Consider the following 27,976-nt stretch of genomic DNA (forward strand, 5'->3'; position numbering starts at 1 on the left):
GAGAATTGAGTTCATGGGGTCTGTATCTGCAGTGGAAAATTTTCAACTCTGGGATGAAACACCTCTTGTCAAAGAGGACATTTAAGCAGGAAACCTCTTCAACTTCCCTTTTCCCTTCCACATAGCCTCCTGAAAGTAGGAAATTGGCTGATGTAGTTGCCAAGACCAGAGAAGGGCCTCAAATGTCATCTATATGGACTTCTGTAAGGCCTTTGACATGATCCCTCACAATATCTTTCTCTCTACATTGGGCAGATATAGATTTGATGGGTGGACAGCTCAGTAGATGAGAAATTGGTTGGACAGTCACATCCAAAGACTAGTGGTCTAAGGCTTCATGTCCAGCTGACATCAGTGACAAATGGTGTCCTTCAGCGGTCCGTACTGGAATCTGTGCTATTTAATGTTTTCATCACACGCATGGACAGTGGGATTGAGTGCACCCGCAGCAAGCTTGTGGAGGACACAGAGCTGAGTGGTACATTGACAACCTGAAGGATGGGATGCCATCCAGAAAGACCTGGACAAGTTTGAAGTGGGACGTGGGACCCTAGGAATTTCATGAAGTTCAACAAGGCCAAGTGCAACATCCTGCACATGTGTTGGGGCAACCCATCAGACTGGGGGATGAATGGATTGAGAGCAGCCCTGCTGAAAAAGACTTGAGGTGCTGGTGGCTGAAAAGCTGGACATGAGCCAACTAGGCTGCATCAAAAGCAGTGTGGCCAGAGGTCGAGGGAGATGATTCTGCCCCTCTGCTCTGCTCTTGTGAGACCCCACCTGGAGCACTGCATCTAGATCTGGGATCATCAGAATAGAAAAGATATTGACCTGTTGGAGAGAGTCCAGAGGAAGCCATGACAATGATCAGAGGGCTCGAGCGCCACTCCTATGAAGACAGGTTGAGAGAGCTGGAGCTGTTTAGCCTGGATTATAGCAGCTATCCAGTACCTGAAGGAGGCCTATAAGAAAGACAGGACAATCTTTTTAGCACGGCCTGCTGTGATAAGACAAGGGATAATGGTTTTAAACTAAGAGATGGTAGATTGGTTTTAGTTTGGACTGGATATATGGAAGTAATTTTTTACAATGAGGGTGGTAAAACACTGGAACTGCAATAAAAGCTTAGAGGAATATTTATGGTCTTTGAAGAAGCATTCAGTCTCTGTCTACTTAGGACTAACTCATGTAACTAAGGGCTGATGACCCTGCAGTAGTGCTGGATCTAGAAAGAAACACCAAATTAAGGCTATTACGGACAAAAGTGTCTATTAGGGCACTAATATCTAGGGTGGGCAGAGACTAAACAGCAAAGGTCATCACATGGCCTAACTCTAGTCCAAGTGTTAGTTGTCACCTAATCTGAGAATGCCACCCAACCCCAAATCAAAATTAGTGGCAGCCTTTCTAAAAAAAGAAGAGACTGATTTTTCAGTAAGCCAGGTAGGTGGAAGAGCAGACTGGATAGACAGGTGGCAAGTATGACAGAATGAAGAACTGACTAAGAATTTCAGAGGTCATTGGAGGAGCAGGTGAGAATGTGGAAAAAAGTGAACCAGCTGAGACACGGTGTGCACCAGTTGTGAAAAATCTGCTGGACGCTGTACCTCACCAAAGCCTTTTAAAGAAACTAATCTATAATGACATTAAAGAAAACAAATCCTTCATTAATTAATAACTGAATGAAAGGTCAGAAATGAACAGTAGGAATAAATAATAAGTGGAAGGGAAGTTTCCAGTGATTTTCCAGAAAGTTGCTGTCCCATGTTAAGAGGGGCATGCAGTGAAATAACAATGCTTGTAAAAACACATAGTTATTTAATATAGTAAAAGCTAGGCCATATATCACAAAGAACTCCTAAGTGACTGGTCAATCAAGTGACAGATGGCATTCCAAGTTGATACATATACAAAAAAATGTGTGCCTGTGGAGAAAAAAAATCCCAACCACATATGTACCACATGGGTAATAAATGAGATGTTATTGATCAGGCAAAAGATCTTAAGAGTCATTGTGGGTAATCCCTTTAAAACATGCATGCTCAAGAATGTTCAAAATACCAATTAGCATGCCAGGAAATAAAAAACTGAGTAGTTATACAATAAAATCTGTAAAAGCATGACTGGTATGAAGAAGAGAAGAAAAATAATCAGGATTATTCTTTACTGAATAGTCCTATTGATATCATCTTGCTAAAATGTCATACTAAATGACCATTATTCGCTTCCCCTCTTTACCATCCCCCTACCCCCCCAAATATAAGAAATAATTATGCCCAACTAAAATATCTGGCAGAACTTTTAGAAGAAACAAAACAGGAATATTTCAGCACAACCATAGGACTCCTTGCTAGAGCATGTTTTAGGTAACAACTTCTATCAGTTTATAGATTCAGGAATTCTTTCAGTCACCCCATAAAGAAAAATTCAACAAAGTCTTTTTAAAATTATGAATACTTCTGGAACAATAGAGAAAATGTGCCTGGTTACACCGTCAAGACTCTGAAACCCACTGGGACAAAACAGCTTGCCTTTAAGCTAGTAAATTCCTTTTTGCCTCCAAAATTGTCTAGGAGCATACAGGTCAGCAGGGAGCCAGGCAATAATGCCAGGCTGTACCCTGCCGCTGGGATTAGAAGTACAGGCAAGCTTGTCTCAGTGCCTGGGAATGTGCCGTGCTGTTTAATAGGTAAGAGCCTGGGAAGCCTCCATCTGCCAGAAGCTGAAAAGGGAAAGTCTTCCTCTGCTCACCCTGTCTTTGTCTTAACAGAGAGAGGCTCCCGTCCTGGCCTTCTCCTGGAGCTGAGTATCTACAGCGAGTTCTCAGCACAGGAGGGACAAACCCAAATACTACCCGGAACTGAACTACTGGGATTTCCCCTCTTTTAAATGAAAACTACCACATATTCTTTAAGGCAGGTGGGTAATTAACCTGAGAACCTCCAAGGTAGTTGTGTTCATATTGGTTGATCACATGGCATTTTTTAAAGCTAAACTACTAATATATGGCATAACATGTTAATCAGCATATACTTCAATACAGTATGTTGCAAATATAAAAGAAACACACACACACTTTTATTAAAGCTTTGCAATGCAGACACAGAAATTATGTAATAATATCCTACTTACTGTAAAGGACTACCAATGAACATTCAAGCCTTCTGGGAAAAATAAAAAAAAAACCAACGACTTTTTCTTATTTTTTGCTAATGCTCTGTTAATAAAATTTGTTTCCTCATATCCTTAAACCATCAAGGCTAAAACATTAATACTGCCAGAAATAATTACAGTCAGCTTGTTCAATTAATTGTTGGACAACAGAATCAGAAAATCTTTAAAAATATTTGACTGTCTGTTGGCAAGCCACAATATTTTGCCTGTGTACTTCATTCCATTCTAAGTAGAGAAAAAATACTGATTTCAATAAATTATGTAAATTTTGTTAAAGCTGATGAACTTTTGACTAGTCATAAATCTACGATTCTAATTTTACTCAAACATGTTTTTGATCCATCAGACTTTTCAAATAGTCATTCATTATTTTTAAATTTTGTAAGGTGGTTGTATGTGAGCATGTCAAATTGCTCCAAACACATCAGACAGTAATGGTGTCATATCATGTTAATCTATTTACATCTCTGGTGTATTTTATATTGTTTTTGTTATTTAAGTCATACTCCTGTGTGGTGTAAAACAATATGTTAATTTCTTCCAAGTGCCTGTCTTATGCTGTTTAAAAATTAGATGCAAAACCTCTTAGAATGGCGATGACTCTGTTTTAAACTTTAATGATGACTATGAGATGATACAGCTAAATTAATACAAAATTAAACATTAAATCCATGTGACAACAGAGTGGAATTTTCAACAGAAAGGGAAAAAAAAATAAGGCACTTCCCTTATATTTAGTTTCATATTCTGATATCTAGACTACACATTTAGCTGGAACACAGTGATGAAACTCAAATAATCCTTTAGTTTACAACTTGCAAGTATTTGGCCTTCAGTATTTATTATGCAGTCTATGGCAGAAACAATTTCACATTAAACGCTTATTGTTACATAGATTTTAACAATTAAAATAAGAAATACATTTTGGCTGCAGAAAGAAAAAGACAAAAACCCTCCCTGTTCCATAGAGTTGTATTTTAGAATACACTTAAATTCATCAAAGTACATTTTCCCCTGGTTAACTACTGATGATTTATTTACAAACCAAGTAACAAACAATGTCTAGAAAATACCATCGCACCACAAATTATCTACATGGATATTTCTATTTCTCATACTAGAAAACAGCTAAGGAGGCATTTACTGCAGTACAATGTTCTCTCCTGAAATCTTAATGTGTTTTAGCAGCTAATACAAAATGCGGATGCAGACTGTATTACACTAGTTAGAAAAGCAAAGATATTACGGGTTTGGTTAAGAAAAAATAGATATCTAGCAAAATGTAACCCTTTTGTTTGTTTGTCTGGGTTTTTTTTTGTTTTTGTTTTTTAAAAAAGGACTAATGCATTAACTGCTCCAAGCACTTCACACAGGGGTTGTTGATGACTAACAAATTGAAAATGTTGCTGACAGAGCAATTGAAATTTGAGAAACTACTTGAAAGAGAAGACATCATTAGCCTGTGCAAGCTTTGACAGGTTTATAGCTACATTTCTATTCACAAAGGAATTTATGGTAATGTAGTGTTTTGGGGATAATTTGGCAATCAATAACATGGAATACTTTCATTTACTCATCTCTTTTAGAAAAAATGATAGCTTGTTGTTTTGATTTTACTCTTTTCTTACATGAGAAACAGAAGCAGAAGGTGAAGCTTGGAGTTTTGGGGGTTTTTTTAAGTGATCACTGAAAGAAATATTTTCCCTTTGAAATTGCAATCCTGTAAGAGAAGACCTCTTGAACTGCAAATGTGTTGTTCTAGATGACCTTGTTAGACTTCAGCACGCAAATAACCTGCACAGGAAACACTTCTACAAATTTTAAGAATAAATAGAGTGTACCCAACAGTATTAAAACTTCATATCACATTATTTCCCATCATTAAAAGCTCACTTTCATTTTTCAAAGTAAGTTGTCCAGCCTTTGAATTTTTGTTTCCAACCTGTTTTAACACCACTGTAAACTTATCAAGAGCATGTCAGATTGCTACAGGTACAATAGCTGTGTTTTAGACTCACGTATGTATTCCTGGTAAACATGACTGTTTTGAACACTGGAGCCTGGCAAGCCCCCGTATCTCTTGGCTCTGCTTGCTGTTATATTTCATGCTTCTATTCTGTGCAAAGTAGATGTGCTGCAGAAGCAATTTGTGATAGACTGGAAAAGCAGATGCTTTCCTCTGTGGTATTTTTTTGAGGGAAAGTATATCCTACACGTTCCCATAGCATACTGCCCAGACACACTGTGGCACTGGTGTGCAACTGGTTTGAGAGCCATGCAGCAGGAGACCCTGTCACGGCAGTGGAGTAGTTTCAGCTTCTTGAAGTTCCAACTGAAAGGAAAGAAATTGCAAATACAATGAACAGTTGCTTGGTATCTTCCCACCCACAAGTCTGTGTGTGTGTCTACATGTGTGCAGGTTTCTTTTAAGAGGAATTTATTTCTCATTTGCATCTACTGTCCTGCTGTATAAAGCTGAACACATAGGGAGTAAGGCATAGAGACCATGCCTTTGCCATGAAGTAACAAAACACAGAAAAGTTTCATGTCTGGCCTTCAAAGACAAAAAAACATTAGTAGGTCTGAAAATTGACTTAGAATTAGAATACTTTGTATCAAGCCAGTTGTTCTCTTTCTAGAGTGGAACCCTCTAAGAATTTCACGAGTATGGAAAGATATCACTCCCTCCCTGTATGCTTTCTGTAGCAGTTAAAGAAGAGCTGGTATTTTAGCTGATACATTCTATGTTTCAGCATATTGTCTGACTTTTGGAAAGTCCAGTTTAAATGCTGTGTGACACAGACTCACATCAGCAAACAAACCCAACAACCTCTCAGCCCTGGGTGTCCACAGTATCCATGTTAGGTTCAATTTGCATGCAGGCACAACAGCACTACAGATGTTTTCATCAAGAAAACCTGCTTACTGCACAGCATGTCCTGAAAGTCCAGAATCCCTTTTTGCTGCCCAGCAAATGTTGTACTAGAACTTGTTGAAAACAGGGTAGGAGACACTGCAAATCAAGGGTTTATGGCATGGACAGAAGAATCACAGATGAAACCTGAAGATTCACAAAGAGCCCATGACAGTACGAATCAGCTACAAAAGAAAGTTTGATTTTAAGGGTCTATTGAACTTCAGCAAGTGTTTCATTGATGTCACTATCTTACCAGAAATGGGCTTCCTAACAAATCAATACCTTTAAATTATTATTGAAACAAAGTATAATTTACAAAGGAGATACATCAATTTTCTAAAAATACACAGAAAGGCCATTCTCTATTAATACAGGTAGACGTGAATCTGCCAAGGTTTGGAGTTACAGAAACTGCCCAGCTTTTTTGTGTTTCCGCAATAGGACTCACCAGCATTTCCCATATTTGTTTGCAATCTCTCATATAGCACTGTGAAAACTGAAAAGTAAGAAATCACTTTCTTCATTTATTTAATCAAAGTGAAACTAGCTTTCAATTTTTCCTTGTTTCAACTTAAAAATAGCGTTTCTTGAATCCAATATCCTTTTTATTTCTACATGTGGCTGCCAATCCAAGCAACAAGGGCAAAGTTTTCAGGGCTGAGCCTTTGTTTACTGAACACATCTGAGGCCTCATTTTCAGCATATGAGGAGGATTTGCAACTTCCAGTAGAGCATTTAGACGCTTCAGTAGTTAAGGAGAAAGCATCAGAAGCTAAAATTGCAAAATATAGTTACACAGGATGACTAAATAGTCCTGAAGATGTGCCTATACATAATTTGCTTAGTTGCTTCGATACATTCAGGTGAAACAGCTATAAAAACAGCCATAAAAACAGGTCACAAAGAAACTAGTTCACGGAAACAAATTTCTTGGATTACAATAATTATTAATAATTGAGTTTCCTAATTATTTATATTTTTTGGTATTAACACATAGATAGCAAAAATTTAATATATTTGGAAAACATAGTTTTCAGGAAAAGTAATTATCAATTAATTTTAAATTAAAAAAATAAAACCTTTTAATCTCAGAGATAAAGTAATGCAAATAGTCTCCGAGCATCTGAAGTAAGAGCTATTTCAAAATACTTGCCAAGGTCTGTTATACGAATCAGGTTAATGCCAATGACATCAAAAACTCTCAACCATTTGCAAAAGCTAGTCTTTGGTCCTTATTACCTTACCCTACCAATACTGGGTCATACAGAAAAAAGTTCAAAGTAAGCAGTTTTGCGTTTTGAGCGTTTTTTTCAGGATTCCATCGCTCCTTCTCCATGCAAATACACTTATAAGACTGTATATGCCTCCCTGAACTAAAGTGAGCTGAGCCTTTATGCTCACTTCAGAACAGATGTACCCCATGCATTTTACTGCAGGAGTTAGTTGAGTGTAACACAGCATACATCCCCCCACAGATGTGAAACATCTATCTTACAACACTTCCAGTTTTTTGCATGCCTGATTAGCCATTGTCTTTTATCCCTCATAGCTGTGTTTGTCTACTGGGCATATACAATTTCTATAAATGCTTACACCATCAGTGTTACGGATCAGATGTTGCTCTGTGCGTTTGCAAGATGCTGCTTTTCTGTAGGAGTTTTGAACTGATAGAAAATACAGTTGTTCCTTCCACCAGTCAATGCTTATTTTTAAGTGCTTCAAGTGTTAGGCCTTATGTGATTGAGCCTTGCATTTCTCATTAACTTTAGCAGGAGAAAAGAATTCTCACTTGGCAAAAAAGGAACTTGTAGAACATCTGTTTCTTAGAAAATTATGTGACGTGTGCCTAGTACTATACGGCCCTGCCACTAGAATTCATACCAAATGCTCTCCAAGGCCTCGTCTTTACAAGAAAGAGCTTGTCAGTATACTTCGATCAATACAGATATACGAGCTAGACTTTCTTGTACAGAAGGCACTTACCTGTGAAAAGAATACCCTGTCAATAGAATTGACAAAATCTGACTGTCTAAGCAAACATTGTTTTGTCTGGGGATTTGTTTTCTTTCTTTTTTCTTTTTTGAGAGCAAAAGCTGCTTTCTCTGTTTAAAATAATAATATAAAAATATTACATGTTACACTTTTAAGTACTACTCCAGAGAACCATTTTAGTGTAGATTAGTTCTACAATCTTATCTGTCATTCTGATAAAAGCAACAACAAAACTACTTCTTACAGAAATGTTTGTTGGAGAAAAAAGATAAATTAAGTTTAATATTAAGCTTTGAACATGGCTTGCTATAGAATGTATTCTATAGACATTGTGGAGAGTGAGAAAGACTGCACCAAACAACTGCTGAACTGTAGTCCTGGGAGAAGGCCCGGGTCATCACTCAGTGAGCACATCTGGCAGAAGTAAACCAATGGCAACAGCAGCAGCTGCTCAAGCAGGGACTGCAGGGATGGTGGTGAGGGAAGCGAAACTGTCCACTCCAAATTCTTTCAAATATCTGACCACGCAAAGAGACCTATCTGCCCATCTATGAGGACCTGAGATTCCAAGTGTGGTCGTCTTCTCCTTGGCTCTGGGGAAAACTGATAACTTAGTTGCTAGGAAGAGCTACCGAAGTAGTCAAGCAACTCCTTATAGCTCTGTATACACCTTTGTTCCATGCAGATTGTCTCTTTGCTTCAGTTTCCATCCTTACTGCCTCACTTGGATCTCACTACTGACATTCCCCTTTCTTCCCAGCACTCTTCCTCTCACTTTCCTTTCCCTTCAGTGTCTTCCCTTTCCCTTCTCTTTACATATACTTTATTTCTTCTTAACTAACTTCATCACTATTCCCTGAATGGAAAAAAAAAATCCCTAATCAACAAAGAATGCAACTATGAGACTAACTTCCTTCTTATTGTCACTCTCAAGCTCACTTCACTGCTTGGTTCATCCCTGCCTCTGTAGACTGTCTCCCCGTTGGTGTAGGTTGAAAGATCTTTGTGCAAAACATATTCTATTCTGTGTTTGCTCAGTGCTCAAGGAAATAGACTTTATTTCACCAGCCTCTGGCCAGTGCCACATTAATCTCTGCTATGGGTAGAAGTGTACAGCTCTCCTAAAAGTAATATAAGGATCCATAAGTAAATTTAGAAAATGGGTACATACACACCACACTTTAGAAAGCTGGAATTGTACTACATAAGAAACGCAATCCTGTTGTCGGACACACGCACAAAATTGACTCCACCGAGGGTTACAAATAGATTATTAACAGATGAGTCTCTCTAATAATTTGCTACGCCTAGTGAATACTACATGTATATACATACATACATATATGTATGCGCCTGTGCCAAGTTTGGCAGTTCTGCTCCACCATCAAAGCGTGTGTAAGACTGAGCAGGTGCTGATTTCACAGGCCATGGTTTGGCATGTATGAATCAGACAGTGGTGAACAAAAATACCAACTGTTGATGCTTAATAAAGCTCACTTTAGCCCTTCTCCCTTTAGACTGGTCCCTCCTCTTTTCTGGTGCAATTACTGTTTAGTCTGTTTGGAGACGGTAACGTTCAGATTTATGCTTTCTGGCAGCAGCTGAGCGGCAGGTCTGCAGCTGCTTTCACAAGAAGCCACTGAGTTCTGCACCTCAAGGAAACAGCCAGCTTGTGGCTAAAGTGGCAGCAGTGAGAAACTGGTGTGTGAGCAACCTTAAGTATATTGCTGAAAGGTGATATGGCAAGGAATGAACCAGGCTTATGCCTTTAGTTCTTCTTTTTAAGGAACTACAGAGACAACTCAAACTTCTAGTGCTTGTGATGTGCTTGAATGACTTTCATGAATGTTAAGATTTGCTTTCATGTTTTGTTTGATGTTCACTTAAGGATGGGGATTGGAAATTCTCTGGACTAATTACAGGACCATGGACACTGAACATTTACAAAAGAGCTTCTTTGCAAAAAGTAAGCAACCAAAGGCTGAATTAAAAAAAAAATCTATTTCTCTTGGTATCTGATGTGTCATAAAATGTCTGCTTCTTAAAGGCTTTTTCTACATGGAAAAGGTATCTTAGTATAGCTAAAATGGCAAAATGGCACAATAGTCCTTAACATGTATGTATATATTTATATCTATCTATCTATATCAAAACCCACCTTAGTCAACACATATCTGATATAAGAACTGCATGTAGACAAGCTTTTGTCTACTTCTTGCATGTCTTTCAGGAAAAACAAGGCCAGGTAGGCCTTCTCTGTACATCAGTCAAAAGTGAACACACACAGTTTTTTATCTTTTTATTCACTACTGCAATGGGAGAAGAAGAGAGATCTGTATTTTGTCACACTCCTGTCTCTATCAGAAGACCAGGAGTATGAACAGAGAAATCTGTGATTAACCTTCAGTCACCTGTTGTAAACATCCTGCAAATGAAATGCTGTTTTGTGTGCTTTGTACATGCATGCATGTGGGACCCAGTCAGGCAAGGTAACCTTGAAAACCCTTGACTTCTGAATATCAAGCAGGGTAGAGAATAACTAGCACCATGCAGGACTGGAGTCTCTGTGTATGCATACAGAAGTTTCAAATATAACCTCGAAGGTGTTCAGACCTTCAGATAGCTACAAATCAGTATAGACAGTAACTTCAGAATACATGTCATCTCCAGGCAGGTGACCTGGATCCAGAGATGACATCTCCACTGCTAGTCATACCTGATGGTTAGTCCTATCCACAGTGTTGGCAGTGGAAGCATGGTCACGAGTGTTTTGTCTGATTCGGGTGGAGTTTTGCTGCTCAATGGCTGAGGAAGTGGGGACGCAGAACTCTCTGAAACACCTTTTGAAATTCTCATCTAGAAATGCATAAAGGACTGGATTAAGGCAGCTATTTGTATACCCTAGAGCAATACAGAAGTGCCAGGAGACAGTCTGGAAAGTAGTTTCTGGGATGTTGACCAGGGCTTTAATGATGACATAAATGTGGATGGGAGTCCAGCAGACAATAAACACTGCCACCACTACAAGAACCATCCTTGTGATTCTCCGCAGGTTCCTATCCTTCTCTTTGGAGCCGGATAACATGCGAACACTCTTCAGGCGTAAAATCATCAGCCCATAACACACAGTAATTATCAGGACTGGCATGATGAAGGCAAAGATGAACACACAGATTTTCAGGAGGTTCTCCCAGTACCATGCAGGGTGGGAGAATGCAAGTGTGCAGTCAATCGAGCCTGGGGAAAAAGGAAAATATCAGAGAAGAACAAGGGGGTCAGTTTTTCATTTGCTTTTTTTTAAACTTTTTTAAATTAAATATCATAGGCAAATATGTGAAGATTTACTAAGTAAACATGTAAAATGAAGCAATCTGTGAGCTGTCATTTACACAAACATTGATAGGTCAGAGTGCTGCAAAACATGTATGGAGTTAGAAAAACAAAACCAAATTAACGTGTCCTCTTTTTCATTCTATTGCTTGGAATTAAATGTATATTGGAAAAGAAAGAGAGCTGAATTGTCACAAATGCTCAAACCTTGCCTCGTTTTCACTTTCAAAACCTAGTGAAAAGAAAGATGGCTTAGCTACCATATGTGCTAAGAGTTTGGGCATTTCAGGGCAACGGGGAAGAAAATGATGTCACCTGGTAACTATGCACCATGGTGGGTTTGGATTTATGTTGACGTACTGTCGCTGTCCCTTTATGGAAGGTCTTTGAGCACCAGTGATCCAGAATTGTGCTTTCTGCTCTGTATCACATCCTGCCAGACTACATGCAACATATCTATGACTGCCAGCCCCAGTGGGAATATCCTGGATAAAGTGCAGGCTTCTGTGCTGTGAGACAATGTATAACTGCCCCACAGCAGAAGGCAGGCAGGCCCAGATGCTTTTCCAAACACTACAGTAACCATGTGGGGCAGCAAGACTTGCATGGACCACAGAAGGAGCTGGAGCTGCCTGTTGTAAAACACAGATGACATGTAGTGCTTGTCCAGTCAACTACAGCCAGCTGCAAAATTGTTGAAGGGGCCCATTTGCACTGATACGTGCTTTATACAGATTGGAGGGCAGAAGCTAATTCAATGTCTCTACATTAAAACAATGCAGAAAGGAGTTTAAATGTTGGAATGAAAGCCAGACTTACCATGCCTGTATTTAGTAGTTGCCATGAACATAACTGGCAGGCCAATGGCAGAAGAGAGAATCCAGTTGCAGACATTGACAATTTTGGCATTTCTGGGGGTACGGAAATCAAGGGCCTTAACTGGGTGGCAAACAGCTACGTAGCGATCTACACTCATGGTGCAGAGTGTAAAGATACTGGTGAACATATTGTAGTAGTCTATGGATATAACAATCTTACAGAGGATGGTACCAAATGGCCACGTTCCCATCAAGTAATTCACACTCTGGAATGGCAGAGTACTTGTTGCTAGGGCATCTGCCAAGGCAAGATTGAAAATATAGATATTGGTGGCAGTCTTCATTTTCGTGTACCTAGAAAAAAAAATCAGCAACGTATGAATGACCATAGCTGACACTGTTAAATAAAATTGAGTCCAGTGCATCATCTATAAGAAACTTCTGTAAAATAACGTGCTAGATACTGTCAAAGATCGTATTTTCTGCTTTTAACCAAATGACCTTGCTATGATTTACCTATATAATGCTGATAGTTCAGTGAGACATTAGCTAAAGGATGTAAGGAAGAAAAGATTAATTTAACTCGTGCTTAGGGAAAGGATATACACAGAAGAAACACAGAAGAAACAATATGATAGATGTTAAAGAACTGAGAAGCTGAAAAAAACCTGTACTTCTACATATCAGACACTGTACTACATGGATAGATTTTCTGTACCTGCTGATGTCATGCCAAATATCATAACCATGGTCTGTAGAAATAGAGAATTCATTTGTAGGTTGTGGAGTAGTAATGATGTAATTCCTCAAGGAATAAGTACGTAAGAGATTAGCATAATTATCAAGACCATGGTGTCTAAAAATTCAGGCTTTTAGACTTTCTCATTAGTTTATAATCACAGAATTCTAAAATAATTGCTCTACTAATCTCAATGTCCAATATAAGTTCGACAGATGTTTCTTCAATCAAACAAGAAAACATCATATGCACTGAATGTATCAATAGAACCAGCATGTCAGGTGGATGCTGCAGCCCTGCTGTTTGAGGTAGGAATGCTCTCTCTGCTCTGCTCTGTAGTGACTATTTTGGCAGGAGAGTCTTCAACCTTCATTGCACTCTCTTCTCTCTGAGTCTGTGCTGTTATAACAACCCAAACCCTACTTCCTGAATTTTGAATATGTCACTCAAATCACAGCTGAGAAGGGAGAGCATTTTATATTTTAATTTGTATTTGCTAGAGTCCAGATTTCTCCTTAGTTTAATCAAATTTTTGAAGAACATTTGCAAGTCCATTGTGTCAGCTGAGCAGCACTTGAGATCCACTTTTTATGTGGATGCTATAGATTTGCAGTGGTACAATGAATGTTTCACTTTAAGTAATGTTCCTGACCACGCTGCTCTCCTTGTTGCTGAGATTGCTGGGCACTGTGGCTGCCTGGCTTTTGGTGCATCAAATAGCTTGCTCTTTTGATAAAACTTCCTTCTGTTTCTGCAAAACTAACAAGCAGGGTGTTTGATCAAACATTCAACAATTTATAGAATGATTTGCAAGAAGAATAGTCCATTTGAAAAGATCTGTCAGGGAACCTGCTGGGGAAGACAAAGTGTAAAATACAGTCTTTCATGGTTTTTATTGCTCTTAGATCTCTTCAGAACATGAGTCAATTGCAAAAAAATCCCAAGGATGGGGCTGTGTAGGGAACACAGACTTGGGACCTTTTTTTGGTAGAGTCTGCAGAAATGTAGACTTCATGCTGAATGGACCTACGTAGCTCTTTATGATGAACATTTGAAAGCATTGATACTGGATTTGTTCTCTCATTTTCTAGCACTATGCACAAGGAGCCACTAGCAACCCTAATTTCAAATTAGGGTGGTTTTTAAAAACATATTTTCAAGTAGATCCAAGCTCTTTCTTGACTGCTGTCTTGAGAAAGTATGATCTGAGTATGATAGTTCCTAGTTTTAAATAAAACCCATATTCTGAAAGTCCCCTAAACACTTTTCTTACTGCATTTATCTAACAAGATTGTAATACTAACATAAGAGGAGGTAGTTGCTGCAAGCATTCATGACTCTCTCTCCTGGAAACTGGAAAAATTTACAGGAAAAATGTGCAGGATTGCAGTGTGGGAGAGATACACAGTAAGCTGAAGCTCTAAAAACTGTTTGGAGGAAGGAGAAAGTATTTCCTGGGAATTTTGCAAAGGAGAAGGAAAGCAGCAACATTTTTATGTTGCTTTTACTGTTACCCAGAATGTAAAGGTTGTACTAAGCCCTGTGGTTTATCAAAACAAGTGTCTTTTCCATAGGTCTGAGGACATATTCAAGTGTACCCAGAGAGCTAACCTGGAGGTTTGATTGTGTTCTGAGCAGACACATCCAGCTTGCTCCCGTCTGATCTGCTCAGGCAGGAACAGCAAGGAGAGGCAGTGGCTCTCAGCTCTGCACAAACAGGGAAAGGTGGTGAGGATTCTGTGCCCTCACCCAGGCTGCTGATCCCTGCTCAGATGCCCATCCTAGATGATTGTCTTATTTTTATGGCTGGACAAGAAAGCACACCTGGGAACACTGCTCAGTGCTGCTGCCATCACATATGATTCTAGCACAGTTCTGTCTGGAGAGCACATCATCAGATGATAATGATATCAGTAATTAAAGCCATTCTTATGTTTTAAAGGGAATGCTTGATACAGCACAAAAAATTAAATACACCAACCAACACGTGACTCTCAGGTTAGCATGTTAGAGGACAGACAGAAAAAAGGTCTGAATAAATGGAATAAAGTTTCTTTACTAGGAATGGGCCTTATCCCACTTAAATGCTACATATTTTTCCCTTTTGCTATCTTCTTTTCATTGACAGTTTAACTTTAAAGGCTCTTGGACTTACTTTGTTTAATGACCACTACAGACTTAATGAAGGGTTTTGCTTGATGTACTCTGTAATCTTTGTACTTCTAATCATGCTGTTCTTACAATGAACAAAAGCATAGCTTTTGTGGTGATAGAAAGTATTTACCTACACAATTGCCTAATCAACAAAAGCCTACTGAAATTTACAATATTCTTTTCAGTGAATTCTATGGGATTTGGGCGTTTCTCTGTACTGAATATTTCAAGATTTTATAAAGGGCTTATTTCTGAAAGGTACATTTTGTAAAATATCTATTTTTCCAAATAAGTAGATTAGCAGTGTCCCCAGAATTCCTTTTGGCACGAACAAATAAATACTGAAGCAATTGATTAATGTAATTTTAACAGCATGAAAAATAACAGTCCATCAAAATGGAGCTTTTCAAAGTCTTGATCTTAGCTATTATTATACCTTTTGCTGAGGTATCAGTCAACCTATTTAAACAAGCAGCACAAATATCTCCATCATCCAGACACAGATGTATACGTGATGAGATTTCTATACTTCAGAGGGACTTCATAATACCCAAACTATTGTGTTTATAAATACAATGTTTTAAAAGATACTGCTTTCACATTTTCATTCAAAGCCACTAGAGAATCTAAAAATTAACAGATATGTAAAAAAAAAATCTTAAAAGCAAACCCATGAAAATCTGGATACTGGTATTTACATTACATTAAAATTTCAGCATCTAAAACACCAAGTATATTAAATTTTGCATTACAATGAGCAAGGTTGTAAATGAAAAGGGATGTTCACTTTGGGTGACATTACTTCTATTTTACAACTCTGTAATGAAAAGAGTAATAGAACATGCTGATTCAATTTTTTTGCTGAATATTTAGCAAAATACTGCTCTTGATACATACTCAAATTAATTGTGCTCATTATACACTAGTGGGCACACTCACCAGTATGCCCTTTCTAACTCCTCGGCGCAGGTTTTGTATCATAAAATATTTATGTTTATGAAGTGTTGTTTTGTTGGTAATACTAGATGATAGATCAGATTTACTAAAGTAAGAATACATTTTATGTCTGTCTAATATTTTAGGGAAAACTCAGCCTTCCCTTTAATCTTCAGTCCAACAAAGCTTTAAAATACACTTCAAGTTTGAAAATCTAAGCTGCAGAGGTCCACTCAACTGGGATTTGCTCGGAATAAGAAAAAGCAATAGAGAAAAGAATGAGAGTCCTGCTCAGATAGTCATCAAGTTCCTAGCATTCAAGGATTAATAAAAGTCTTGAAAAGGACTCTTCAACTGTCTGCCCATGGGCTGCTTGTAATTTGCAAACTGAATAGAAGGTTCACCAGATTAACCTTAGAAAGACCCCCCCATTCCATTGCACAAAGTGTAACAGCACCTTGAACAGCAGCCACAAGCACCTTCCCTTCCACCTCTCAGACATGGAACAGGAGATGTGAGTACACTTGTGATTCTCTCTCTTTCTGTAAGAGACATGCCACAGCTCTGTTTCTGGCCTGTCCACTCCAATAGTTTATTCCACCTTATCACCTTTAAAAACTTTTGAAGAGTCACTTCTTTTAGGTTTCCATGACTCAAGAGTAGAGACCAACTAACATGAAGAGCATCTATTTTCTTGAAATTTAATAAAATTTTTAGTTTGCATAACACTTTATCTAAGCCTAACAGACACAGTTTGTATGCTATCAGAGTCATGTCCATACTGCTCCTTGGTCAAGTGGTTTACATCCATGTGGATTGTTGAGCTATCCCCTCCTCCAGACCCTTTGGCCCTTCTGGACCAGATCGGTTTTACAGCATCCTTGTGCCAGTGAGCTGGTGCAGAGAAGCTAGAGAGGTGGTCCATGTTTAGCTCAATGAACAGGGTAATACATACTATTACAAATTAATTTGAAAAAATTTCCTATCTGAGTAACATCAATTAAGAAGAAAGCAGAAATGGTCTTTTGCACTTAGGAAATGGGCTGGCCAATGACAGACTGGTAATAACTACTTTCAGCAACACAAAGGCATTCAAGGTTTTGCCTACAGAATGCTAATTTGGAGACAAAGACTACTTCAAGATCTGTGTTTAAGTTCAGTGCAAAATACATGAAAAACTGGCTTATCATAGAGATTCATTGCAGAAAGCAGACATTCTTGAAAATGGTTTGGTTGTTGAAAGAAAAAGCAGCCAGCAGTTAGGTCTTGCATACAACTTGATGTAACCCTTATTGATGCTGGAGGAGATTAGATTAGTGTTTCAAATTTATGTTCTTCTTGCATAAATGTCTTGTTACACAAATGAAGAATCATTGTGTGCATACATTAGATTAGTTGAGGTCACCTTGAGTGGGAAGATTAAAACAAGTGAAGTACAGCTAGTTGAATCAATTTAAATGAACTTTTTTTCCATGGCTGTTCTGGTGCACCTTGTACATGCAACTCAAAATCTGTAGGAAAGGGGATTTTTTTTTTGGTGTATTTTCCTAAGATAACAGGTACTTTCAATTTTTGTTGAGCACTCAAAGCCTTGACAAAGGTCATGTCATATGGTCTGGAAAAACCCTCAAAAATTTATTCTGTCTGCCAATCCAACTAGTACATTTGACACTGAAATGAAGTCTCTTAGATAGGCCATATTCTGGAAAGTACCTCTGAGCTAAAGGGTCTCATACCATGGACTTGACGGATGGCCATCCTATCTTACTGTCCTTTTTCTTTCTTCTCATGGTAATGGGTCTCTACAGAGTTAAGGACATGTACTGTATCTCAGCCACAGTTGTGATGTGTGCTGTGGTAGACTGTAACATCTTAAAGTTTTGAAACCATATATATTCTGGAGAAGTCTAGCCTTCCTGTCTGGGAGCACATGATTTAATCAGCTTGAAAAATTAGTCTTTGATTTTTCTATTCATGGGTACTTTAGAATGCTTATGCCTTAAGTCATTAAATTCCAGCTCTGGGTACAAGCACCATAAATTTGGGTACAACCCTTATAGGTTATTAGGCAGTAAAGCCACCCAGATTGGAGGTGCCATCCTGTGGTTAAAAATTTACTCATCCTTTTATTTATGTTCTTCTGAAGAGATCATATACAAGGCTGTAATTTTAAAATAATAAGCCCTGAGTGAAATCAAGCCAACAACAAATTGAAAAAAACCCCCACTCTTGAGCAGCTACAACATAAGAGCAGAAAGCATTCACGCTTGGTTGCAATGAAATTGTGCAATCTCCATCACATTCACTTACTTCCTCCACCAACCCTGAGTTTGAGGGTGAAGGTTGAAATGGGTGAGTGAGGATGCTTACACTGTCTTTAAGAAAGACAGAGGCAGTGGTTGTTCCCTTCTGTTAAAGTCTTGGATCCTGACTCCCAACGCATCGCTATCTGGTCACTGCTGTGACCTGTGATGGTGGTTTAGAGAGAAGAAAAACATATGAATATCAGGTATCACTTCAGGTCTCAAGGCATGACATAGTACAGAAGTGCAGCAGACCTAAAAGCAAAGGGCTTAGTTATTTGACATACTCAGTAATACTTTACATACATTATGCTGGAGGAGCCTTCCCCTCCCCTCTTCACTCACTGGGAAGGGGATGCCCATTTCTCGAAGGAGTTTGAATGTATTTGGTGAATGTGGATCTGAACACAGGGCAGCTAACCGCTGGACTGTAGTTGTTACCTTTTTTCTCCCTAATAATTTGTTTTCCCACTGCCAAGTTCCTTTTTCACTTTATTCTCCTCCATAGCACAAATGAAATTCAGTGAGAATATCACCAATGTCACTTCGTGTTATCTTGCTAGCACCTTAGACTTCCCAGTTTGTCCTTTCCTTATGCTGGGACAGGGCCAAGGCATGTGCAGATCCAGCAGTATTTGGTTACAGGATATAGAAGTAAGCAGGGCACGTTGCTTCTTGGGGAGCAGCACCAGCTCAAGGCTGTTTCTCCTGTACTCAACCCATCAGCAACTTCTCTCAGACCTCAGCTTTGGGAGAGGGTGAGCTAAGTGAAAGCCTTTTAAGCAGTGTCAACTTTAAACTCCAGTGTCAGTCTTTCTGGGAGTAATGTGTCCAAGAGAGTTGTGAGGACATCTGACTCATCCTGTTTTCCTGTGCTGGGCTTTGGACTAAAAATTACTTGCTGCTGTCTTTATATTTTGCCCTTTTTTTTTTCTTTTGCTACTGCAAGGCAGTATATAGAGGTCCTCTTTCTGCTATTTATTTTGAACCAGTGAGTTTAGTCCCTATCTGGAGGAAAAAAACCAAGATTCTTTCTCTTGGGAAAAATAGCTATTTTCAGGAGGAAGGCTACCTCTTTTGCTTTGATGTCTGACTGAGAGAATTAACAAGCAAGGAGATTACTTCAGACAGAACACACAAACTCCACAGTAGTCATAACAGGCAATTATTTTATTATTTCTCTCTTATTATTTTTGCGCCTTTTTACTTTACATGTATGTTCAAAATACATGTAATGTATTTTCCTGGCAGAAACCCATATAAAATAAAGCTGATGTGATGCATTCTTTGTTTTTCCCAAAAACGGGAGAAGAACCAGTCAAGAACAGGTTTTTATAGATATATCCCTTGCCACACAAATATTTAAGATGTTGCAGTGTCTTGTAACTCCTATTACCCTAATTTCCTTCTCTTTTCCCAGACATCATAAAAAGCTCCTTAATGATAAAAACCGAATGACAGTAATATGGAAGCTCCAGTGCCCAAACAGTCATCTGCTGGTACACTTATTTCCCTTCCAGTCTAGGTAAATGGGGAGAAAACTACTTGCCAGTTATTTCAGAACTTAATCTGTCCTGTTTGTTAAACCACTTTTATCCGAGTCTTTGTTTGCCTGGTGCTGAGGTATATATGGGTCTCTAATAAAGGTTGCTGCTTTCATGGTTATTTGTAACACATCTCCCTGAAATAAATCAATGGTGCTAAAAAGGCTAACTTCAATATATTGCCATTATCCAGCAGCAGGTGCTTATTGTTGAAGTTTTTGCTTTGCTAGGAAGACACATAAAGGAAAACTGTTAGTACCTTCAATTTAACTTTCTTCCCTCTGCCTTCGGGAAAGTGTGATTGAGAGTAAAACCACTGACTACATCTTTGATAACTGTGGTGATATTTTTCTAGAGGGGACAAGTTAACACCTATTTTGTCTGGTTTCCAGGTGCTGGTACCCTCCTCCTGATTTGTGGATTGATCACCTGAGAAAAGGACTGTACTTGAAACATCTCCTGCTCAGGCCGCACATAGACTGTACAGATCCAATTAATGCTAAGTATACAAGGTATGGTCTCCTGTGTACAAGAGATTGGGATCTTCTAGTGAGGCTGTTGAGTGTGATCTGGAAAGGAGCGACAGAAGTGGGAGAGATAGGGACTTGGGAGAGATAAATGCAGAGGAAGGCTTGCCTGTGAAGGGAGAAAAGGGGAAAGCAGGAGATGGTGGAGGCTGGCATGACAGAAAAAAGGAGCACAGTTATATGCTATGTGAGAAAACCAAATCAAAAGTACTGGGATCTCTACATGACAAGGATGAGATTGTGTCTGAAACTGGGGCTCTGATGGAGGTACTGAGAACCATCACCTTATGAGAAGGATTTGGGTAACTGGCTCATTAGATGATTTTTCTATACAGGCAGTACATCCTAGGGCTGAAAATTCGGATTTGTACTGACTGCTGTTCCCTGTTCCCCCTTAAGAAAGAGACTTCAGTCGGTTGGAACTGCTCCACACAACACAATGAGGAGGAGATGCTCCATTTTACACAGACATATCTGTTCTGAAGTTTTACTCCTGATCTGAGATACAAGAACTTACAGCTGATAATTGAACACTTCTCAGTAAGAAGGTGAAAAAAAATCTATTTCACATCTTTCACAGTTATTTGACTAGCTGTGGTCTGTCATCCCTACCTTTTTTCATCATGTAAACTCAAAGGGAAATATAAATAAAATTTAGAAGTGTTTGACTTTAAACAGATGAATGAGAATGCATCTTATCACAGCTGGGCTAAGCTGTGGAACTCCTTGCTAGTTAATACCATATTATCATATTCCCCTTTTCAATACCATAAACCCAAACTTCACAGTATAAACCAAAAAAGGCACAGATGGCTATAAAAAGATTTTCATTTGAGATCGGCCTAACCATAGCAATTCAGAAAATAGTTGCTTTTGGATTTTTTAAAAATATACTTTTAATAAGTGGATTCGTATTTTGAAGAGAATCATCAGGTACAGAAAACTTGTTTTTACTCAGAATCATCGTGAAAATAAACCATATTTTGAAAATATCTGCTAATGAAGATCTCTACAACATCCATCTTAGAACTCCTAATAATAACTAATAGTAATAATAATAACCAACTGAAAATCTTCAAAAATGCTTCAAATATTTGTTTCAAAGCAGCTTGGTTTAGAAGTGGTAAATTTTGTGACTTATTGTTTCCAATCTTAGTTTTGATTCTGATTTCTTTTGGGACTGCTCCATGTTAGAAATGTCCACAAAAAGGTACTGAATAAATGCTGATGCAAAATGCAGCTCAGAAAGTCTCTCTGCAGTCTAACAGACTGTTAAGAGGACAGTCACACAGTGTAGTCTCTTTTTCTTCCACTCTTTGGCTAAACACCAGCTGCTGGCTATGGCTGGAAAACAGGTTAGTAAGCTTAACTATGATTTTGAGACATTTGGGCTTGGATCATATTAGGTTTGAGATTTTTGAAAATATGTCACCTTTTGATCTAGGAAAGTTATAAAAATTTATCGAGTGTGTTCAGCAAAAGTTATTCTTGATGGTTTGGAAATATACTGTAAATTAAAACAAAATAAAGCAGTATTTTGGGATTATGTTAGCTAAATAGCTCGTTAGCCATTAGCTTGCTAATAATTACATAATATAAACAGTCTTCTTACAGTATTTTCTACTTTTACTGAAGTCATGAAAAGGTGGTAACATTTGACTTATTTTTATAAAGAAATTTTAAAAAATCAGGAAATATTTAACACTATTAACATAATTATACTCTGGGAAAAGTGCAGTGGGATCAAACAGTTTTTTCAAGAGAAATTGAGTCAATAAGGGTTGTTTTCTGCTCAGAAGTGCCTGGTGGTAGCCACTAGGAGAGCCAGCGGGTCTGTTCACCTGAGCCCGGCATGCTCTTCTGCTGCAAGAGCTCACTGGGACCAGGTCTGGAGATGAGTGTGGGGCTGCAGAGCTCTCACTCACCCTCAGGGGCCTCTGCTCCCTCACTGAGATGGGGGTTATCCCCAGGTTTCAGCCCAATGTATTTTTGGTCAAATTTTGACCATGTCTGTAACAATATAATTAAAAAAAAAAAAAAGAGAATACAGAGGTACACATTCCGTTTTATCTGTCTGCTTCCCTTGATCTTGGTGGAGGGAGGGGAGCTGCTTGCTAGTCAAACATTTACCCACTAGCAAAGGTTGGTAAACTCTGTCACAAACAGTGTGCAAACAGGGACACCTGCCTTTCTGTAAGGAAAGATGCTGAGGGTCACCCCCTTGCTATGCTGCTGGATGGATTCAGCTCCTGTGCTGTTTCTACTCAATCTGACTCCCTTAGTTCTGTCCCCACTGGTGCTGTGAGCTGTATCAATTCATAATTGACATTACTGGATAAAGCTGCTGTGGCTTTAGAGAACAGCTCTTAGCACTGGGATGGAACCTTTTCTTTGCAGTCAGTGGAACAGGCAGGACACACTTGCAAAAGCAATGCCACCGAAATGCAGAGTTCATGCATCTGTGGACAGGAAAGAAAAGAAGGAATTTCATGCATTTCTTGGTTTCTAAGTTCCCTGAGCTATGCTGCTATAAAAGATGCCACAGGTCTTCTTACATACTGCATAACACTATGTCATCTTCCAAAGAAGAACCCCTGTTTTTTAGAAAAACTTGCTTTGCTTCAGCCACTTTCAAGCTTGTGATGAGTTTCAGGATTTTTCTCTAAACAGACTCTCCACTTCTGTGAACATGTAAGAATATTTATTCCTCTGGTCATATCAATTCTTTCTACAATTGAAATTTCAACCCAAATTCTGTTCTACTTAGTAAAACAGTTTTCCTGCAGTGTCAGTGAGCTGAAGTAATCAGACCTTTCAGTGCTCCATAGTCTTTCCAGATTAGATGATGCTTCAGTCCCAGCTCTTTTTTTAAAAAGCACTATTAAGATGCTGTTTTGAGAAAAGTAGAAAGATTTCTCTTAATTTCAGAGAGGGCTTCTTTCCTCTCTGTGGTTTTTTTGTTTTGTTTTGGTTTTTTTGTGGTTTTTGGGGTTTTTTGGCTTTTTTTTAAAGCAGTATAATCATTTACTCTAATGAAACAAGATATTTCCTTCCCTTGCAAAGGATCACAGACAACCTGAGACCCCTTTGTTTATGATATGTGACAAAATTAATAGCAAATCAAATAAGGAATGACTCTGAACTGGAGTAACTTCAGTGGCTGCTGGTGGAATTACAGTTCTCTCAGGGCATTTGGCATCATGGAGGACTAGGGCCTCTGTGAGCTATTCCTCTCTTCCAGACCTGTGATGCTCAAGATTTTTACCTAGGATCTATTACAGCTTTCTAGCATATTGCCTTAATCACAGGGCATTTTCTTCTTTCCACTCTAATTGTGTGACTAGTATCCCACCGACTTGATGAGAAAGCTGGAAAAGCCTATAGATTACTGTGCAAATTAATGCAATGCCATATGGTTCTAATTGTACACTGTCTTGTTGTACTCTGCAGCAGCTAGAAGTAGCATTTGCTACTGATACAGCCATAACAACACTGTGTTCATATTAGTAATATACACTTACACAAAGAACATAAGGAAAATAGATAATAAAAATTATCAACAGATTTTTCAGATTACAGGAAATTCATGGCTGTCAGTAAAACATTAAACGATTACTGCTGTCACTAAGAGACATTTTTTGGTACTTGACAAAAGACACAGCTCAGTGTTAGTAACATGAGGTTCAGCCTCACATACTACATATAAAACGTGTAAATATTAATTCAAGGATGAAAGCATTCAGCTGAACAAGAACCATCTGGGAGAATGAGGAGGGTGGATGAGAATGCATTAATTATAGAGTAACGTGTATATATTGGAAATCCATGGACCTGCTTTGCATAAGGAGCCTTTTCATATCGATAATCACAATACATTTCTAACTCCTTCTTGGACAAGTCTGCTTTCTGACCTCTGTTTGCCCCAGCAGGGATAACAGAGTGGCACTGTGGAGTGATCGTCATAGTTCCTCATCAGGCCAGCACCTGCACAGCTCTGGCTCCAAATCCTTGGATCTGCTTCATGCAGAAAAGTTTGAAGAATAATAATGTTTATAAGAATAATATAATTATTTAAAAAAATATTTCTAAAGAAACCAAGTATGAGATATTAGAATGCAGCACAGTGACTATGAAGTTACTGTTGCTTTCACTAGGGCTGGACTCTGAAAGGTAAGCAGGACAGACTTTCAAATATCTAAGCACCTACCTCCCAGCTCCTAGTATTTTCAAGAAAACTAGGTTCCAATATCACTTAAACATCTTAATTTTTAGTAGTCTCAATTCTTCTCAAAATTAATATGAAGTTCAATGTTTTGTTCTTCCTTAGCAGGTAAGGTGGGAAGGTAGATAAAGAAGGGGAGTTTTATATGATGCCAAATTCAATCCAGTGAAAGGCTGGCCTCCTATTGTGTAGTTGAATGCAAGGGTGCAAGAATGTGAGCACATATAGTCAGCATTTCACATATACATATTGTATGATTTGAAACACTGTCATTTTGGTATAGCTTGCAACAGAAAATAAATCACTAAGTTCCCTATTGCTGTCCAGATATACTACACCTACAGAGAGGCACAGAAAGGAAATGTATTTTTATGTTGCTCAAACCACAGATCCTGTTCAATCATTAACGTGTAAACTCTTTTTTCATCCCAAATTGCTAAACAGCTGTGTGATAGTAATTGGGAAGGAATTCTGTCATACCAAAAGCTGTTCATGCACAGGAGATCTCGGTTCAGTCCTGCCTTTGCTACTGAATTCCTGGATGGTTTTGGACAAGCCATTTAATTTGTGTTTTCCTCTGTAAAATGAAAATATATTTTTGCTGTCTTCTATTGCTTCTGGTTTTTGTTTTTAAGCTGTCATCTCAGGGAAAGATGCTCTCTTTAGATAGAAATCTAAATACAAGTGCCTCATTCGATTTGGCTTTGCGGTGCAAGTGTAATTCAATTAATTACTGTAAGAAATATGAACCTATTATGGATTATGCCCAGTATAATAAATACATAATTCCAGGGACAACCTGTGGCATATTTCTCTGCTGACAGCTTTCCTGGCTCTGTTACACTGTGCATCTGCTTTTTCTCCCAGAGGAATGCATTCAACACTGCTCCAATGATTGCAATCATGCCCCCGTTCAGAAGCCTTTCTGCAGCTCTATCTTCACATGGACAGCTTGAGTCTCAGACTGACCAAAATCACAGGACAGAAGAGAATCTCCCCAGCTCTGTGCATGCAGCCTCTGTAGTTAAAACCACAAGGTTTCTGAACTGCTCTAGTCTGAACCACTGATAGATATTACTTGTGTTCCCACTAGGTCTATGAGATGCACAGGCTTTGCAGTGACATCTCCAATATGTGCCGAAGGAAGCATCCTCCGCCCTGCCGCAGCACTCAACCTTGGCCGCCACCTTTACCCCCGGCTTTCTACAGCTGGCGCCGTCAGCGCTGCACCCACGCACCACAAAGCCACCTGGTGCCGCTGGTCTGCAAGCGATGCCGAGACACAGCCTCTGTTCCTGCGGCCACGGCACTTATGCCCGACGGCTGCGGCCCCGACTCCTCGGGGAAGGCACCGTTCAAACGGAGAAAGGACGCTCTATGCCTGGGGAAAGTGGAAGTGCTGGAGCTGCCCCCACAGGGAGCGCGCCCCTGGGCCACTCCCATTCCCCTGCTTAGCTTTTCAGGGCTCAGCGGATGCTTGGTTTGGAAACGACGAGCAGCAAGAAGGCAGAGCAGTCAGTCAGCTCCGTCCTGTCGCTCCCTGCCACCTCGCTCCCGCCCTGTCGTTCCCGGGAGGTGGCAGTGTTCCCCCAGAGAAGCCACTCGGCCCTCTCCGCTCCCAAACCGGCAAAGGAAGCCCTTTAAACTCCCTCTCATCAGTTTTCCACCGATTTACGGAAAATGGATTTATCGCGCGTGATCTGATCGGCAGAAGGCCAGGTGGGCTTGCGGGAGAGAAAGTTGTGAAGTGCCGCAGCACCGCTGGAACTACGCGATCATGGCATACGTACTTATTATACACGTGTATACCCATGTATGTATATGTACATGTATATCAATATACATGAGGCAAAGGATCGCTAAAGATGGGCATAGAGATGCACGGGCATCTCTAAACACGGGCACAGAGATGCGTTTGGCCGCGGTGCCATTTACATTTTGCTCGTGCATTTGGGAGAGGTGGGTGGAAAACCGCGAGGATGCGTGTCGGCTGTCCGTGTGCCACACTGTGCCCGTATACGCTCACAGGCGCCCTTTTAAATCCTCCCTCCTCGGGGGACAGGTGCGGGATTCAGGCCTCGTTGGCCAGGGCAGCTCGCAGAGGTGCTGCAGCACGGAGGGTCCGTAGGACATCCCCGCACCCGCAGCGGTTTCTGACGGACCGCCCGTCCCTCACGGCCCCACAAGTTTCTCTTCCCTGATCACCCGGTCTGGCTCCTTTCCCTTCCCCGCAGGGGGAAGGTGAGCCTTCGCACCCCCAATGCGGCCCCTTACGCGCTGCTTGCCGGAGGGGGACCGCAGCATCCCCCGCGGCGGGGCTCCGGCCCGTGGGCTGCGGGGCGGGGCAGGGCGGCACTCACCTGACGATGACATACATGACCAAGAAGTTGCCGAAGAGCCCCACGACGCAGACCACGGAGTAGAGGGCCATGATGGCGATGGCCGTGAACACGGAGGGGCCGCCGCCCGCGGGCGCGCAGGGCCCGCCGCCGCCCGCGCTGCCATTGCCGCCACCGCAGGGCTCGGAGCGGTTCCAGCCCAACGCCGCCGCCGAGGTGTTGCCCCAGGCGCCCGGCGGCGCGGCTGTGCAGGGCGGCCCGGGAGGGCGGCAGGCGGAGGCGTTGGCGGCGAACGGGACCTCCAGGGCGCCGGCGAGGAGCGGCGCGGACCCGTTGCCCAGCAGGTAAGCGGCAGCCATGGCGCGGCCACCTGCTCCCCGCGCCCGAGGGACGCGGTGCCGGCGCGGAGCTGCTGGCGCGGTCTCGGGGAGGTGGCAGCACTCGCCAGCCCCGACGGAGCGCCCGCCGCTGGGTGCGGGCACATGTGTGCGGCGGGCGGGTCGGGGCGGGTCGGAAGGAGGGGCCTGTGGAGGCAGGAGCGGTGGGGCCGCCTGCCCGCCGCCCGTCGCCGCTCCTCCCAGGCCGGCAGGGAACGGTAGCGGCCGCTCCCCCGCCCCGCCCGAGCGGAGCGTCCCCCGGGGCGCACCTGGTGCGGAGCAGGCGTAGGGCAGCGGGCGGCGCGCCAGCAGGCTTCCCCCTTCCCTGCGGGTGGCACTTGAAGGCAAAGCGCTTAAAATGATCCCTACAAGAGCGCCGCGGGCATCGGAGGCAAACACCGGAGAGAAAGTCCCGGGGAAGATTGGCTTGGCGGGATAAAGGCTGGTGCAGGGAGGAGATCAGTACGCTACTGATCAACGTAGTGATCCAGGGATCTTGACAAAACGATGTCCTCAGTGATTATAGAGATAACTGAGCCGTATAATAAAATGTGATGAACTTTACGGCAACACGAGGGGTGATTGTGAATAGAATTGTCTTTTG

General features: G+C 40.7%; 1 protein-coding gene across 1 annotated transcript; it reads right to left on the reverse strand.

Annotated features, from left to right (window-relative positions):
• Nucleotides 1-5,364: 5,364 nt before the first annotated feature.
• On the reverse strand, nt 5,365-27,574 carry OPRM1 (opioid receptor mu 1). The gene is made up of 4 exons (XM_027716897.2): nt 27,017-27,574; nt 12,233-12,585; nt 10,800-11,320; nt 5,365-5,506 (listed from the first exon to the last, which is right to left on the reverse strand). The coding sequence occupies exons 1-4, from the start codon at nt 27,352-27,354 to the stop codon at nt 5,468-5,470; spliced, it is 1,251 nt and encodes a 416-aa protein (XP_027572698.1). The 5' UTR covers nt 27,355-27,574; the 3' UTR covers nt 5,365-5,467.
• Nucleotides 27,575-27,976: the final 402 nt, after the last annotated feature.

This window comes from Pipra filicauda, unplaced genomic scaffold (assembly GCF_003945595.2).
Source record: "Pipra filicauda isolate LSUMZ 115617 unplaced genomic scaffold, ASM394559v2 scaffold55_size4083901_pilon, whole genome shotgun sequence".
In the NCBI taxonomy this organism is placed as follows: Eukaryota; Metazoa; Chordata; class Aves; order Passeriformes; family Pipridae; genus Pipra; species Pipra filicauda.